The sequence below is a fragment of the Schistocerca cancellata genome, chromosome 2 (assembly GCF_023864275.1).
Source record: "Schistocerca cancellata isolate TAMUIC-IGC-003103 chromosome 2, iqSchCanc2.1, whole genome shotgun sequence".
In the NCBI taxonomy this organism is placed as follows: Eukaryota; Metazoa; Arthropoda; class Insecta; order Orthoptera; family Acrididae; genus Schistocerca; species Schistocerca cancellata.
The window spans coordinates 945,325,873-945,344,538 of NC_064627.1; the positions used below are offsets into that span (position 1 = coordinate 945,325,873).

The 18,666-nt window shown below is 42.9% G+C and overlaps 1 protein-coding gene across 2 annotated transcripts in view; it reads left to right on the plus strand.

The window, feature by feature from the left end:
• The window catches only part of LOC126162915 (uncharacterized), a 153,623-nt gene that overhangs the window by 126,582 nt on the left and 8,375 nt on the right, over positions 1–18,666 (plus strand). For both annotated transcript variants that reach the window (XM_049919730.1, XM_049919731.1), the window contains one exon: positions 1,721–1,780. In XM_049919730.1, coding sequence (XP_049775687.1) covers positions 1,721–1,780 — 60 coding nt within the window. The remainder of the gene's footprint in view (positions 1–1,720; positions 1,781–18,666) is intronic.

The following is an 18,666-nucleotide window of genomic DNA, read 5'->3' on the forward strand; positions in this document are numbered from 1 at the left end:
CTTCACCCAACAAACTTCGGGCCATCAAGGAGGCTACCGGTGCGTGGCGCTCCTCCTTGCGGGTCTCTTGCAAGGACTCTGTTGTCCTCTGCCGGCTGCGCATTGGCCACACCTGGATGACGCACAGCTATTTATTGCACCACGAGGACCCACCTATATGTCGCTGCGAGTCAGCTTTGACTGTGATCCACATCTTGTTGGACTGCCTGCTTTTAACTCCGCTCATGCAGACGTTTGCACTGCCTGATACGCTTCCTGCACTTTTATCAGATGACGTGATGGCAGATTTAGTTTTGAGTTTTATTCGTGCAGGGGGTTTTTATTGCTTGATCTAAGTATTTTTCCTTTTTTTTGTGTTGAGTGTGGCCTTTGGCCTACGATTTTAGATTGGGGTTTTTAGTGTGTTTCTTGGTGTTGGCTTCGCGCTTTTTTTTAAGTGGTCGGCCAACCACTTTAACACTCGGTGTGATTTTAATTCCTTGAATCTGTGTCTTTCTTGTCCTGTGTCGTCTCTTGTCATCTCCATTGTTTGTTTTTATTCCTGGTGGGTGTTTCAAGTTCATGGAAAAAGCTACCAATGGCCCTAGTAGTCTAGTCCCTTCAATAGCACAAACAAACCAACCAATCAATCTGTGTTGCCGTCTGTCAGGAGGTGGTGTCCCTTTGGCATTGCCAATGGTCCTCCCGTCACAGAAACAAGCTCGGGCTTATTGAGCCTCTCCCAGCAGCTTGGATAGTGAACGCCTCTCAGCCCTCCAGCCGGAGGAGGTCATTTTAGATAGGCTGCATATTGTGCATTGCCTTTTTAGCCATCGTCATTTGATAAGTGGCACTTCCTCACCACTTTGTACACATTGTACCCAAGCTCTAACTGTCCCCCACTTCCTGACAGAATGCCCTGTGTAACCGTTTACCTTCGCACTTGGGTATGCTGCCTTGAGTTATCGGCCATTTTAGCAAATGATGCACGGGCTGTCTACCTTGTTTTACTTTATGCTCATAAGCAATATGGTTAAGGCCTTTTAATTTTTAGTTTTGGACCTCCGTTTCTGTATGATGACTCTTTTAGCACTTTCTCCATGTGCCTGTTATCTGTCTTCTCTTATGTCAATTGGGACTGACGTATAGTCATTTTTTAACTCCTCTGTTTTCATGTTCTATAGTTTTGACTTGGGTGTGTATGACCCCAGTTGTTTTTGCGCCCTAAAGCAAAACAAAACCAAACCAATCTACAGGTATTCTCACATCATTTCAGACTAATCATCTTTAGGTATTAGCACATCATTTACAACACCTTTTGTAGAAGTATTTTTAATGTGGTATTAAAATAAGTCATCGTGCAGGACTACCATCAATAGTCTTTTGTTTGATAGCACTGTAAGAAAGTTGCTATGTAGGCTGTTCTAAGTAATTATATGGTATCTGGAGATGATTGAAGTCAGTAGTCAATAAATAATTATTTTATCAACAGCTGTTGGTGGTCTTGCAATATGATCTGTTTCAAATAACATACTTGGCACTTACTGACAGGAACTTCACAATAAAGAAAGAAATTTCATCATTGAAGCATATTAATTAAAACTACCAAGCTTTTTTTCTTTTTAAATGATAAATTTGTAAATAAATAAGTGACTGAAAAACCAATTTGTTTATGCTTTTCAGATACCTTGTATGATTTTTAATAAACACACCTTTTTTATTATTTTTTTTATTTTTACAGAGGCAATGAAGAAGCAAAGGAATTTGTGATGTCACTGTATGATAATTCGATGTTGGATGAGTAAGTAAACCATTGTTGTTGACTACATATCGTGGTACTGGGGCTTGGGAGTTTTGCATACATTCTATATATGCAGTGATTAATCAAAAAATAAATAAATACTGAATATTGCAATATTATTTACTCTGTTAAATATTGTGGGCTTGCATAAGACTCTGAAATAACCCAATACCATGATAACATACATACATACAGACATCGGCTATTCTGAAGTACGCACGAAATAATATTTTATACACAGCGTGCAACTCACTGCCTTCTCAGAGATAGTTCACGTAAGCGCTGCTATTATGGAGAGAAAATGTGTGCACTTCTACACAAACTGTAATGATTAATTTGGTTCTCAGGGGCTACTGGTCATTTATGTGCCAACTTTCACAAAGAAACTGAGATGTATTTTTTTAATGCTTATTAAATGTAATATTTTTCTGTATTTACTATACTGCAAAGCAAAAACTGAGGAGAATCTCATCTGCCGTTAAGCGGCCAATCTTAAACATACTGAACTCATTCAGTAAGAAAACATTCTTTGAAACTATTAAAAGATCAAAATAGAGAAGTCTCTTGCATTTACATTTAATATTACAGACTGAATTTATAACTAAAAAATATCATCAGTGTAATGGCCTAGCAAATGCTACTAGGGAAAAAGCGCTCCCCGCAACACGAAGTTATGAAATAGAGTTATTAATTACAATTAATGGTGGCTATTATTGGAGGTGCTCACTGATTTGATAATCAACACTTTCTAATAACAATTGTACATATATTCTGATAACTTACAGACAGACTTACATGTAATCAGATTGTGATAAATGGCGGTCTCCCTCTAGACGAAACAAGCTAGGACGAAAAATCTAACCCACAAATAAATTATCTCTGATATTCTTCATCTCGTGACACGGATACTATAGATGAAAGGCTATTTGTTAAACGCATCGCTGTTTGCAAGCTTTACAGATAATAAACTAAACTTTTTAATATTTGATATTCATTGCGCACACATACAGTCTTTCTACAATGTATAGTTCACATGTCACTATTTTTTAACATACCAAAAACCCTTTTCATTTTTCTCAAAATGTCAGTTTATGTGACGTTCTGTCACTGAAAATAATTGAAAAACAAATGGAATAGTCCGAAACTGTCATTGGTTTAGTATGAATTTTCAGGAAAATTCAGGCGTTAACTTTTGGCTGGAATCCCTCCTTAACCTTTCCTTTGATCTACTGAGCTAATTTTTTTTTTTCAAATTTTACTGAGGGGTGCATTTTGTACCCACTATGTTCATTTTATAAGTTGGAGCATATTTTATATTCTAAATTATCTAAACTTTATTATGATTACAATAAACTTTGTCATAAGTTTGGAAGGTAGTTAACGAGTAAAATACTCAAAGATAGTTCATTACATTTTTATTAAAATTTATTTCAAGTACAGTCTTTTGAAATCAAAATTTGATTTACCTGTTACAATTTGGTGGTAGTCTATTTCTTTTGTTGACAAAGAGAAAATTTAATTGTGACAGCAGCAGAACTTCGAACAATTTTTATAGACTACATGGATTATCTTATCAGAGTGATCACCAGAAACCCATTCATCAGGCTGCTAGTCCGTCTTCCTGTCTTTTCTTGATTCAAATAGGAATTGTCTTTCACATTGCCTGCCAAGAGTTTTTCTACTGTTTAGGCTTGTTGAATTTCTGTGGTTACACCCATCAAATTCATTACACTGAGGACATGTTTGCTCAAGGTCTTTCAGACTTTTCGCTCTCTAGTTCTGTGTGAGGTCTCACCATTCCATCTCCCAAAGCAAGCAGCAACAGACGCCAGAGGACAAAAGCATACACACAGGCAACATCTGAAGAGTTCCATAGGTCTCTCGTATTCGCAACAAGGTCGCGCCAGCCTATCCAAATTCCTACATGCCAGACAGCTGCACTTAGTTGTGACTCCTGCAATGGTGGAACATGCAGACACTCTCATTCGAGGTGATACAGATCATGAGCAAACTTCTTGCTGCTCAATTGGACATCTCTGTTGGTAGTGCCGACACATTTGTCCATCAGTTGACGTACTCAAAACATCCTCCCACATGATCAAATATGGGTTCATTGCTTTGAACTGAAAACAAAATGGCAATCCTTGGAGTGACGCCACCCCACCTCTCCTGTGAAGAAAGAGTTTCGAGCTGCACCTTTGGCCCATAAAGTCATGGCGACAGTCATCTTGGACTCGGAAGGGGTTACTCTGATTGATGTCCACCCCCATGATGCAATGATCCAGTCTGAAGCGTATTGTGCTACCCTCGGGAAATTGAAGAAATGATTTCAGCATGTTCATCACCACAAAAATGCAAACGAATTTCTCCATCTCCATGATAAGACTTCACACAAGTCTGTGCGCCTGAAAGCAGCTCACAAAACTTCGATCTCTTTGGCCCAATGAAGGATATACTCCAGGGGAAGCAGTATGTGGATGATGGGGAGGAGGTTATTGGTGCTGCAGAGGGTTGGCTCCTACGTTGACCAGTAGGGTCGTACCATGCAGGCATACAGTTCCTCCTAGTAAGGTGGCAAAAGGCGTCACATAGAATGGAGATTGTGTTGAAAAATAGGCTTCTGTTGCCAGAAGACTGGGGAATAATACAGTGTATTGGAAACACAAATAAAACTAACGAACTTTCACAAAAACTCGTCACTTATTGAACACCCCTGTGTGTAACACATTTGAGTCATTGAAAAGCTGAACAATATTTTTTATGTGCCTCTCTATTGCTCGGCAGGTTAAACTTATTGTAAATGGTTACCCTAGCTAGACACACAATACAACCTTACTGTTATTGTGAGAGTGAAGGAATCTGTAAACCCGCTGTGGTATTCCTGCCTGTCGTAAGAGGCGACTAAAAGGTGTGTCACACGGTTCGGCCTTATTGTGATGACCCCTTGTAGGGTTTGACCTACATTTTTCAAAAATTTTCCTGAAGAACAAGCCAATTGGGGAAGGGCGCCTTATATTGTGCATTGTGTCTGTAATGCGCTGAGACCTGTTGCATCCTTCGTCGCTTCTGCTCATTTGCCAACTGTTGGGCGAGATCACCCTCCTGGGTGCATATTTTTCCATCGACTGTGCAGTATTTTTTTCTACGCTGACGATGATAATGAACTTCTTTTCCTTGGTTGCACCTGATACCCAGCATGGCAGCCAGTCCATTGTGGTGGGGCCACCATGTACCCTGTTGGTTGGAACCCCCTGACCACACAGGGGATTGCTCTGCTGACGCCTACACCCCACGTATGCCAAGGGGTAAATGCCCATCTCCCTGGGCCATCGGGACTCCCAGCAATGGTCATCCTGCCAGGTGGCCTTTGCTGCAGCTGGGTGGCACCTGTGGGGAGGGCTCCTGGTCGGGAGTGGATGGCATCAGTCCGTATGATGTGCGATGAAGCGTAGTACATCATCTCTTGCTTGTGGTCAAACACAAGCAGTCTCTTAAGTGTTCACGGGCTCAATTCAGCGCACAGAAGTACGACCCCAAATCATTCCCCTCCCTGCTCACACCATGGTACCTTGTATGTTCGAGAGCTGATGCAGAATCTTTCTTGACGATGAAGCCTCAGTTTTTTGTTGAGCATTTAGAGGACCAGTTTCGGGAGGTGGAGGGCTTGTCCAAAATGAGATCTGGGTCAGTCTTAATTAAAAGCAACATCCTCTGCCCAGTCAGGGGTGGTACTTGCTTGTGACAAGCTGTCGGATTTTTCTGTAACCATCATGCCCTTTAAGAGCTTAAATATGGTCCAGGGTATCATATTTCACAGGGACCTTCTTTTGCAGTCTGACAATGAGTGGCACTCCAATTTAGAGCAGCAAGGTGTACATTTCGTTTGGCTTGTCCACCAGGGTCCGAGGGATAATCAAGTTGCCACCGGTGGCTTCATCTTGGCCTTCGAGGGTGGTACATTATCTGAGAAGGTCAAGGTGGTCGTCTACCGCTGTGATGTCAAACCATATATCCCTCTCCCGATGCATTCTTCAAGTGCTGGAAGTTCGGCCATATATCTTTCTGCTGTACTTCCATCATCATATGCCGAGATTGCAGACACCCATCACATCCCAATACTCCATGTGCCCCGCCTCTCATCTGTGTCAACTGCAGAGAGCACTATTCGCCTTGCTCGCCTGACTGCAGGATTCTCCAGAAAGAAAGGAAAATCGTGGGATACAAGGTCCCGGACCAACTGACCTACACTGAGGCTAAGAGAAAATGTGAGAGCCTACATCCTGTGACTATGACCACCTCATACGCTGCCACTACAAGAACAGTTGTAACCCCTTCAGTACTGCGAATTCCAGTCAGCTCTCAGAGCCAGAAGGCTAAGCCTACCCCCTTGATAGTGGGGGGGCAATTCCCCCCCCCCCCCCCCCCCCCCGCCCCTCTCCTGTTGCTCCCACACCACCTACCTCGGGAGCACTGTCCCCCCAACCATCGAGGACACCAGCCCACGCTTCCCAGCTGGAGAAGCATAGGTCTTCTTCGGCTCCTCTCGCCAGGAAGGGTTCCCTTGTGTCACTGCCTTCCCAGGTTTCTGCTAGTGGGAAAGAGGACACCTGCCAGTGGCTGAATTGCCCAAAAGCTGCTGACACCCACACCACCGCTGCCTACAAGCTGTGCGTCTGAGGATGGGGTGGAGATAGTGGCATCTGCTGAGGACCTAGATCTCGCCGGACATTCAGACACAATGGATATAGACTGCTCGGGCAATAAGTCGGTGGCGGCATGGACCCTGAGGCGTAAACAGCCTCGCTGAATGTTCGATGCCTTCCCAGTCTCATGATGTCCTCCTCCAGTGGAATTGCAGTGGTTTTTTCCAACGCCTGGCTGAGCTACAGCACCTGTTAAGCTTTACATCTGCTTTCTGCATTGCTGTCCGGGAAACCTGGTTCCTAGCATCGATGTGAGGGTTGAGTAGGTGATTACAACAATCGTTAATGCAGCAGAAAATGCAATCCCTGAGTGTATTAGCAGCACTGATTATCAACTTCCTAAACTTTTCCTTCTTTTGGGAGATTTTAACACCCATAACCCCACGTGGGGTGGCACCGTGCTTACTGACCGAGGCAGAGGTGTTGAAACTTTACTGTCTCAGTTCGACCTCTGCCTCTTAAATACTGGGGCCGCCACACATTTCAGTGTGGCTCATGGTAGTTACTTGGCGATTGATTTATCCATTTGCAGCCCAGGACTTCTCCCATCTGTTCACTGGAGAGCACATGGTGACCTATGTGGTAGTGACCACTTCCCCATCTTTCTGTGATTGTCCCAGCACAAGGCCCACAGGCGCCTGCCCAGATGGGCTTTAAACAAGGTGGACTGGGAAACTTTCACCTCTGCTGTCACCGTTGAATCTCCCCCACACGGTAACATCGATGTGATGGTTGAGCAGGTGACTACAACAATTGTTCCTGTGGCAGAAAACGCTATCCCTCCCACTTTAGGGTGCCCAAGGTGTAAGGTTGCCCCTTGGTGGTCGCCGGAAGTCACTGAAGCAATTAAGGAGTGTCGGCAACCTCTACAGCGGCATAAGTGGCACCCTTCCCTGGAGCACCTCATAGCCTTTAAACGGCTCTGTGCCCGCATTTGCCAACTTGTATCAGACAACGGAAGTAGGAGTGTTGGGAGAGAAAAGTCTCGAACATTGGGTGCCGTACGTCACCTTCCCCAATCTGGGCAAAGATCAAACGTCTTTTCGGGTACTAGCCCCCAACAGGTGTTCCTGGTGTTAACATAAATGGTTTGTTATCTACTGTCGCAAACGCGATTGCCGAGCACTTTGCTCGAGCCTCTGCGTCGGAGAATTACCCCCCAGCCTTTCGCACTCTCAAACGGTGGATGGAAGGGAACATCCTCACATTCACTACAAGCCACAGTAAGTCCTATAACGCCCAGTTTACAGACTGGGAGCTCCTCAGTGCCCTTGCTCATTGCCCCGACACAGCTCCTGGGCCAGATTGGATCCACAGTCAGATGATTAAACATCTCTCATCTGACTACAAGCATTGCCTTGTCATCTTCAACCGGATCTGGTGTGATGGTGTCTTTCCATCACAATGGCGGGAGAGCACCATCATTCCGGTGCTCAAACCTGGTAAAAACCCACTTGATGTGGATAGCTATCGGCCCATTAGTCTCACCAACATTCTTTGTAAGCTGTGTGTCGGCGGTTGGGTTGGGTCGGGTCCTGGAGTCACGTGACCTACTGGCTCCATGTCAGGGCGGCTTCCACAAGGGTCACTCTACCACTGATAATCGTATGTCCCTCAAGTCTGCCATCCGAACAGCCTTTTCCAGACAACAATACCTGGTTGCCGCCTTTTTTTACTTACGTAAAGCTTACCGTATTTACTCGAATCGAAGCCGCACTCGAATCTAAGCCGCACCTGAAATATGAGACTCGAAATAAGGGGAAAAAAAATTCCCAAATCTAAGCCGCACCTGAAATTTGAGACTCGAAATTCAAGGGGAGAGAAAAGTTTTAGGCCGCACCTCCAAATCGAAACAAAGTTGGCCCATTGTAATATGAGACACAATTTAGGTCGAATGAATGACGATACAGCTACAGTAGTTTGGTTCGAGTCGAAAGCTTAGCAGTTAAGCTTTACCAGGTAGCCATTGCTATGCGTCAGGCGCTCCGTCCGTATTTATACGGATACCCTTCCTTTTTCACGTGCTTCGTCTGGTTTGAATCGATTGCTTATTTTGCTTTGATCTGATAAGTGCCGTTTTCAATGTTATAGGTGTTTACATCAGTCACTGTAAGCTGAAAATGCATTACTATACTGTGTCATGCATTGTTTGTCGCATTCTGATAGTGCGTGTTTACGGCCTGTCGCTGCTCGCGGCATGGCTTGCTTTTGTGCGCGCTACCGCCGCCTACAATTAAAAAAAGAGAGGAATCGTCACATTAGCGAAACAATGGCAACAGACTGCTATTTGTTGTTACTTACACTGCTGCTTTCTTTGATAATGATCAACAAGAACCAAATAATAGACTGTGTATGATATAACATGTTCTGAACGAAAGTTTGGCGAAAATTTTTCTCCATTTGAAAATCTTTGCGGCCGCTTCTTTAGTACATCAAATTCTGCACAGAAATTAGTCATCTTAGATTTAAAAATCTAGTCAGTTGCCGTGCTTCATTTCTGACTGTATCACTATTAGGCATAAGAGTAATACGAATATAAACATGACACGATACGTATATTCTTCCGCGTTTGCTGTTGTCTCACTCTAGTTTCGTAGTTTATTTGGCAGACAGGATTTAAATGAGATAGAAGCAAACACGAAAGAATACATGGCAAAATGTTTATATTCGTATTATTCTTGTGGTGAAGAGAATACTGCATGTGATTCACATTTCATCAGGTTCCTATTAGCAACCATCTCTTCTCACAGGTAGGAAAAAATTCAGAACATAGAGTTGGCCATATTGACAAAAATCCCAGTATTACCAGTCGGATTTTCGTAGTACATTGAAATTCGAAGATGAACAATACGGAATTTGTATTTACTTCGTTGGATAATGTATGAAAATGCAGTGGTCGAAACTCGGGCGGAGGAAAAATGCTCGTCTTCCAATTTTTTATTTTTTTAATTTTATTTACTGATGCCAGTATTTATCTTTGTGCCTACAAAGGATGCCTGTGTAGCGCTACATATATTCGACGGCAGAAGTTAGTTGTGGCGGCACCTATCAACAATTTTCAGAACTTCCGCTTGCTTTGCACTCGATTCTAAGCCGCAGGCGGTTTTTGGATTACAAAAACCGGAAAAAAAGTGCGGCTTAGATTCGAGTAAATACAGTACGATATGACCTGGCAACGACGTATTCTTGCCACATTGTATGAGTGGGGTCTTAGGGTCCACTCCAGATTTTTATTCAAAACTTCCTGTCGCTCCATACTTTCCGTGTCCAAGTTGGTGCCTCCCATAGTTCCATCCATATCCAGGAGAATGGAGTTCTGCAGGGCTCTGTATTGAGTGTCTCTCTATTTTTAGTGGCCATTAATGGTCTAGCAGCAGCTGTCGGGCCCTCCGTCTCACCTTCTCTGTATGCAGATGACTTCTGAATTTCGTACTGCTGCTCTAGTACTGGTGTTTTTGAGCATCACCTACAGGGAGCCATCCTCAAGGCGCAATCATGGGCTCTAGCCCATGACTTCCAGTTTTCAGCCACAAAGTTGTGTGTCGTGCAGTTCTTTCGGTGTCATACTGTTCATCCAGGCTCAGAATTTTACCTTTGTGACGATCCACTCACTGTAGTGGAGATATATCGATTCTTAGGACTGGTTTTCGACGCTCAATTGACTTGGCTTCCTCAATTTCATCAGCTTAAGCAGAACAGAAGTGCTGGCAGCTCTTCAATGCCCTCCATTGCCTGAGCAACACAAATTGGAGTGCAGATCGCTCTATGCTGCTGCGGCTCTACAGAGCCCTTGTCCAGTCCCGAATTGACTATAGGAGTGTGGTTTATGGTTCGGCAGTGCCCTCAGCAGTGTAGTTACTCGACCCTGTGGACCACTGCGGGGCTAGACTAGCGCCAGGAGCTTTTAGGACGAGTCCGGTGACCAGCGTACTGGTGGAGGCTGGGTCCTCTCCATTGCAGATCAGATGTGCACAACTGCTCGCCAGTTACGCAGCACAAATTTGTAGTCCTCCTGATCATCCGAATTACTGTCTCCTTTTCCCACCCGCCGCAGTGCATCTCCCGCATCGGTGGCCCAGGTCGGGGCTAACGATTGCGGTTCACTTGCAGTCCCTTCTCTCCGAACTGGAGCCCTTCCCTTTACCACCTCTACTTGTCCATTCATGTACTCCTCCATGGTGTACGCCTTGGCTGCAGCTTCGTCTGGACCTTTCACTTGGCCCTAAGGACTCCGTTAACCCTGCGGCTCTCTGCTGTTACTCCCTCTCAATTCTTGACGCTTTCCTGGGGCTCTAAAGTGGTTTACACCAATGGCTCGATGGCTGATGGTCGCGTTGGCTTTGCTTATTTTCACGGCGGCCATATTGAACAGAATTCCTTACCTGATGGCTGCAGTGTATTCACTGCAGAGCTGGTGACCATTTCTCGTGTACTTCAGTATCTCCATTCTTGCCCTGAGGAGTCTTTTCTTTTATGTACTGACTCCTTGAGCAACCTGAAAACTATCGATGAGTGCTACACTTGTCAGCCTATGGTAGCGTCCATATATGCCCTGGAACAGTCCAGTTGTTCAGTGGTGTTCATCTGGACCCGTGGTCACTTTGGAATCCCAGGAAATGAACTTGCTGACAGGCTGGCCAAACAGGCTACACAGATACCACTTCTGGAGATGGGAATCCCTCATAACTGACCTGCTTTCGTTATTATGCCACGAGGTTTTTCAGCTTTGGGAAACGGAATGGCAAAATCTCAGTAGGCACAACAAACTGTGAGCCAATCTGTGTAAGTCCTCGGTGGGGGCTCTCGCAGGGACTCCGTGGTTGTCTGCCAGCTCCGCATTGGCCTTGAATGGGCGACCCACGGCTACCTCCTGCGCCATGAAGACCCACCTCAGTGTTGGTGTGGCGCCCAGTTGACAATGGCCCATATTCTTTTACTCTGTCCTCCTTTGGCTGCCCTGCGACTTCATCTTCGGTTGCCGGTCTCGTTATCATTTATTTTAGCAGCCAACGTCTCATCAGCTGATTGGGTTTTACGTTTCAACCGTGAGGGTGGATTTTATCATTGTCTGAGTTTTACCGCATTTCCTTTGTCCCTGTGTGTCCTCCACCCTAGTGATTTTAGGGTGGAGGTTTTAATGTGTTGCAGGGTGGCTGGCTTTTCCTTTTTGTTTTCGTGGTCGGCCAGTCACTGTAATCTGCTTCCTTGGTTTACTCTCTTCTAACGGTTTCTTGCATATCTCTGTTGTTTTCTTGTCGTCTTTTGTTCCTTTTAGTGTTAGTTGCATTTCCTTCGTTCTTGTGGTCTTTCCTTTCTTTCAGTTTTGTGTTATATGTCTCATCTGTTTTATTCTCACACTTGTGGAATTGTTTTATTAGGAGCAAGGGACCGATGACCTCATAGTTTGGTCCCTTTCCCCCCATCTTTTAAAACAACTAACCAACCATGGTGTGTAGCCCTTTCTATACATCTGCGTCAACCTCTCCTTTGGACTGAAAGACTCAATGATTTTTCATCACCTGCTCCTGGACGTCCTTAACACATTTCCAGGCTCGGACATGATATCCATTTGACAGCTCTACAATTGATAAACAAACTGATTTTGCCTACACACATGCAAGACGCATTGAACTACACTACTTGCTGAATGGATGCATCGTATTGACTGCACAATTGGTGGCCATTGCTTGAGCCCTTGGACAGCTTTGTTATTGCACTGGAAAGTCGTTCTTAATCAACAGTGAGTCCTTCAGTAGTCTTCAGGGTGTTGACCAGTGCTGCGCTCAACAGGCATTGGTTATGACTGTTCAGGATCTCCTGTATTAACTCCACCACACTGGACAGTTGGTCATCATTTTATGGATCGCTGGTTATGCCGGGATCCCAGTGAATGAACATGTTGGTCATGCTGTCTACCAGGATGCCAGCTTCAGAGATGGGAATGCCCAAACCAGACTTCCAATTAACTCCATGTTGACAATTGTTGAAGGCTTGTAATGAAGATTGGTGTGCCCTGGTTTCTCCGAATAGTGCACAAACTGTAAAGGAGACCACGACCATGTGGCAGTATTGCTTTGTGCTTCACACAGGGAATCTGCAATCCTCTATTGGCTTCGCATTGGCCGCACTTGGCTGACCTATAGCCACATCCTCCGAAGTGAGGAACTACCCCACTGTCAGTGTGATGCCCATCTCACAGTGGCCTGAATTTGGCCACCTTGCAGCAAAACCTTAAACTTACTGACAAGCCACTTCTGGTACTAGCGGACAATGCCAAAGGGGCTGATTTGGTTTTTTCTTTTACATTTGTTGTTGGTTGACAGACTTGTCATTGTTCTCTTTCCTGTGATTTTATCTTGTCCGTGTAGCTAATTTTCTAGTGATAGTGGAGTGTGTGGAAGGACCAGTCAGATGCATTATGTGCCCTGGGGACCTCCAGCTGATTTCTGGGCCAGGCAATTGTCCCACCTTCACCTTTTTACCCCCTCTCTCACTTCTATGTGCTTCTGTCTCTTGCCATTCTTGATTCTTGTATTCAGTTGAGTCCATTGGGATTTGTCTTCTGTGCCCTTCCTTTCTGGGGATTATTTTTGGCTTGACACACAAAGAATTAGTGACCGATGGCATTAATAGTTTGGTCCCTTTATTCCTCGAGTGGGCATGCATATGTATAAAGTGCCCCAACCACAAATAATTGTCTTGTACTGTTCCATTATTGTTCTACATTTGCAATTCCATACCTATTCCATCATTATTGTTTCAGCTAACACAGTGATAAGTTGTATTGTCATCTGTCCAAGTGAGCAGCAGTAATATTAAATTAACAGCGAGCTATGTGAGGAAAAATTTATGATCCATGCAAGGAAACTATGCAGATTCTGAGCTAGCACCGCAATCCCACAATGACGTGGTTTGTTGGTACTGTACATTTTAGAAATTTTTATTGTGAGAAACTTACGCTGCAGTCTTGTTCTTTGCTGTGCCAGTGTAGAAATGTGCACTGAATCGGTAATATGCACGTTTATTTATATATAAAAGCCAACTTAGGAATAGAACAGTCTTTCTCTAATTTAATAGCACTATTTCATGAGAAATAGGTTAGTTTCAGAATTTTCGGATGCTTACAAAACTGTATTTTGATAAGTTAGTGGGGAATTCGTAGCAAATCAGCATTTGTGGCTCACAGTTCAGCCAACGTGTATATCGCCCCTGAATTTCATCGTATATTGACGCAAATAAATGTGCATTTTTTAGAATTTTCAGATGCTACCATTTCTTTTGCATAATCTACGAGCAGTTTGTAACAAATCTGGGTTTGTGATTTAGTTACTGTAGCAGATTTTCTAACTAACATGTTGTTATATCTAGTTTTCCCTTAAAGAAAAGTAGCCCTATATATTATCTGCAATTATTGCAAATTAACTCAGTTTTCGAGTTTGCTAACAACTATAATTAACATCAAAACTTTTTAGGAAACTAGTAATTATACCCTCTGGTTTTTGTGTTGCCTTAATCGAAATCTCAGTTGTGTATCTGCTTCTATTCTTATAGGGAATTAGCAACTTTTTAACTCAACAGATGAAAAGATAATTGACAGATTTAATTTAAATACATTACACCAATGTAATACATTACACCAACCAAAATGCAGCCCCACTTGAATGCTGTTTTCAAACATAGGAGGAGTTTGTTGACGTTTGTAAGCAGCTGGAAATCCCTGACTATTGTCAAACGATTGGTAGCTACTGCGAATTGGTATGTTGGAAGAGTCCCTAAGAGTTGTTTACCCATGATACCTGTACCAGAGGTACCTCAGGTACAATCCTCTCCTGTGGGTCCTGCCTTCTCTGCAGAAAGTACAGTATCTGTCATAACCTGTCCACTTGACTGAATGGCGTGTCAGTGGTAGGTCGGATGGACAGGGACCAGGGAAGACTCAGGGTATTGTATCGATTCCCCTAACCAACAAGTTTGAGGTGCTGTCTTTCACTGATTCTGAAACTGTGAGCGAGTGGGACCCATTCACCAGTTTTGAGGAAACCTGTTTTGTCCAGTGTCAAGAGAAGACCGACACAAAAGGGTAATGGTCTATTAATCATCAGCAGTTCAAACATACAGCAAATGATGGTACCCCTTAGGGAAATAACAACAAGGGACAGGAGAGGACACCAGGTGCACTCACTGTGTATGCCAGGGGACTCATTCAGCATGTTAAAGAGGCTATTCCATCTGTCACCGAGGGAACAGTGTGCAACTAACTGCAGATTGAGCTGCACGTTGTAACAAATGATGCCTGTTGTCTGGGCTCAAAGGTCATGCTTGGGTCATTCTAGTGACTGGAATCGTGACCCTTGGGTTCTGAGTCAAGTGGAAGGAGTGAACTGGAGACTTCAAAGGCTTTGTAACAAGCTAGGCTGCAACTCCCTAGACTTGTGCCCCAAGATTGAGAACTGTAGGGTGGTCCTAAATAGGTCAGGTGTGCACTACACACCAGAGGCTGCTACTCAGGTAGCTGACTGTGTGTGGGGTACACACAAGGTTTATTTTTAGATTAGGTGACACTCCATCTGATCCAGATAACAATAGCTTTAAGAAACCCGGAATTTTCAGTGTAAGATACAAGGAACGGCTCCCACAGGTGATAGTATTAAAATCCTAACAGTAAACTGCCAAAGCATTCACAAGAAGGTGCCAGAGTTTGAAGCACTCATGAAAAGCAGTGAAGCCCACGTAATAGTAGGGACAGAAAGCTGGTTGAAACCTGAAATTGATATTGAGATTTATGTACATCGAAAGGACAGCAAATGGGAAATAGAGGTGGTATATTTGTTTCAGTATACAAGAAACTCAAATCAGCAGAGATAGATATTAAGCTGTGTGTCAGCTTGTTTGGGCATGAGTCAGTATCAGGGGTGGGCATAAAATAGTAATTGGATCCTTCTATCGCCCACCAGACACATCACCTGCTGTAATCGAAAACCTCAGAGAAAACCTCTGTTCATTTGTACATAAGTTTCCAAGCATACTGTAATCATTGGTGGAGACTTTAACCGTCCAACAATTAATTGGGAAAATTACCGTTTTGGTAGTGTTGGGTGTGATGAGACATCCTGCGAAACATTTCTAAATACCTTCTCTGAAAACTACCTACAAGAAATAGTTTGGAAGCCCACTCATGAAACAATGGATGTAATGGCAATAAATAGACCTGGTGTCTTGGAAGACGTCCACATCAAAACTGGTATCCATGTCCTTGACGCATTTGTGCCAACAATGATTACCAGGGTGCAAAGGACAACTAAAACAAGCAGAAAGATATATATGTTCAGTAAACTAGAAAAAAATATTAGTAGTGTCATGTCTCAATGAGGAACTTGAAACTTTCAGCACAGGTCTGTAGGATGTAGAGGAACACTGGCTCAAGTTTAAAAGAACAGTTGACCACATGCTGGATAGATATGTACCCATCAGAACAGTTCATAAAAAGGGAACCTCCATGATATACAGTCATTGTGAAGAAACTTCTAAAGAAACAGAGATTACTCCATAACAGGTGTAAAACAAATAGTAGGGCTATAGATAAAAGGATGCTGAATGAAACACGGTTAGCTGTCAAGAGAGCTACGCGTGATGCCTTCAATGACATTTCACATAATACAAAAAAATTCTGGTTGTATGTAAAGGCTGTTACTGGTCCGAAAGTAGTCCCTAGCGAATGAGACAGGCACTGAAATTGAAACTGAGTGTAGCAAAGCAAAAGCTGAAATGCTTAACTCAGTTTTGAAATTTTCCTTTACAAAGGAAAACTTAGGAGAATTGCCCTAACTTAATCCTCATACCACTGAAAAGATGAATGAAATAAGTATTAGTGTCAGTGGTGTGGAGAAACAGCTGAAATTCTTAGAATTGAATATAGCTCCAGGCCCTGATTGAATCCCTGTCAGATTCTGTACTGAATTTGCAGGTTAGTTAACCCATCTTCTAACTATAATCTATCGTAGGTCCCTTTCCAACAAAAAACCGTGACCAGTTCTTGGAAAAAGGCACAGGTCACACCAGTCTGCAAGAAATAGTAGAAGTGATCCACAAAACTACCCTCCAATATCTGTGAAATCGATTTGTTGTAGACTCTTAGGACATTCTAAGCTCAGACATAATGAGGTATCTGGAACAAAATGACTTCCTCAGTGGTAACCAGTGTGGATTTTGAAAACATCGATCATGTGAAACCCAACTAGCACTTTTCTCGCATGGCATACTGAAAGCTTTGGATCAAGGCAACCAGGTAGATGCAGTGTTTCTTGGTTTCCGACAAGCATTTGACTCAATACTGCACCTACACTTATTGTCAAAAGAATGATCATATGGGCTATTGTGAAATTTGAGAGACTGAGGACTTTTTGGTAGGGAGGACAAAGCATGTTATCTTGGATGGAGAGATGTCAGATGTAGAAGTAACTTCGGGTGTGCTCCAGGGAAGTGTGTTGGGACCCTTGCTATTCATTTTGTTTATTAATGGCCTTGCAGACAACATTAATAGTAAAATAAAGGTTTTTGCAGGTGATGCAATTGTCCGTAATGTACTATCTGAAAGAAGCTGCGTAAATATTTAGTCAGATCTTGATAAGATTTCAAAGATTGGCAACTTGCTCGAAATGTTAAATTTTGCACTTTACAAAACAAAAACATAGTATCCTGTGACTGTAGTATCAGTGAGTCACAGTTGGAATCGGCCACCTCGTGCAAGTCTGGGTGTAACACTTTGTAGGGATATGAAATGGAATGATCACATAAGTTCAGTCACGGGTAAAACAAGTGGTAGACTTAAGTTTATCGGTAGAATACTGGGCAAGTGCAATCAGTCTATAAAGAAGATGGCTTACAAATCTCTCATGCAACCCATCCTAGAATGTTGTCCAAGTGTGAGGGACCTGTACCAGATAGGACTAATAGTGGATGTTGAATGTATACAGAGAAGGGGAGCACGAATGGCCACAGGTTTGTTTAGTCTGTGGGAGAGTGTCACTGAGATACTGAAGCAACGGAACTGACAAATTCCTGAAGATACACGTAAATCATCACGAGAAAGTCTACTAACAAAGTTTCAGGAAATGGCTTTAAATGATTACTGTAGAGATATATCACACAAGGATCATGAGGATAAGATTAGAATAATTACTGCATGCACAGTCATTCAAACAATCATTCTTCCCATACTCCATATGTGAACGGAACAGGAAGAAGCCCAAATAACTGGTACAATGGGACATACCATTCGCTGTGCAGCTCTTGATGGTTTTCAGAGTAGAGATGTAGATGAGGCAGGTGTCTGCGAGATAATTGGTAATCGAATAAACGTTTGGCAGGGTTCTGATGCAACTACACTGTTTAATGCTCCAAGTGGGTTGTTGTTGTGGGGTAACACTTGCATTTGGCAACAGATTGGTACAACAAAAGTTTGTTGTTATTTAATTAAACTAAGATTAAACTGTGAATTTGCTCATAAATGTTTACCTTTGAAACGTAAAGGCAGCTATTCTGTATGTGTGTACGAAGTACGCCGTGCCCACTTGTGTTGTGAATAATGGTTCAAGGGTTAACCCCATCAATCCACCCATTCATTAAGTGATAATTTACATCATGTATAAGGAGTTAGTAAGGAAGTATTGTCATTTAATAATGCCACGTAGATCAATAATCTAGGGATATTTAATTAAGTAAGTCCTTATTGATGAATATGTGCCATAAGAATGTTACATTGTGGTCAGTCACAGTTCTCATAGATAGCTGTGAGTTACTTTAATTATAGTGTCACAGTACAAATTTTTGTTCGTGAAATAAAATGATTATAAATCTGTTAAGTTCAGAAAGGGATGGATAATGATACTACTAAAATATGCTTTTTAAATTTTACTAATTTGTTTATTAAACCTGGTCTAGTTGAGGCATTCAGGCCCTTTCTTAGATCAGTGTTTCACACTTAAGGTTTTTTTTTCTACATCATAGTTATCTAAGAAATAACAGATTCAATATATAGTACTGCCCAGAACGTAACGCGATTTGTTGGACAAAGTGATAGCTGTGAAAGTTGAATTCATGTAATTAGGCATCCAATTTTGCATAAAAATACATACAAATTATGATAAGTTGGACCAGGGACTAAAGAAAAAATGCAATTTAGAA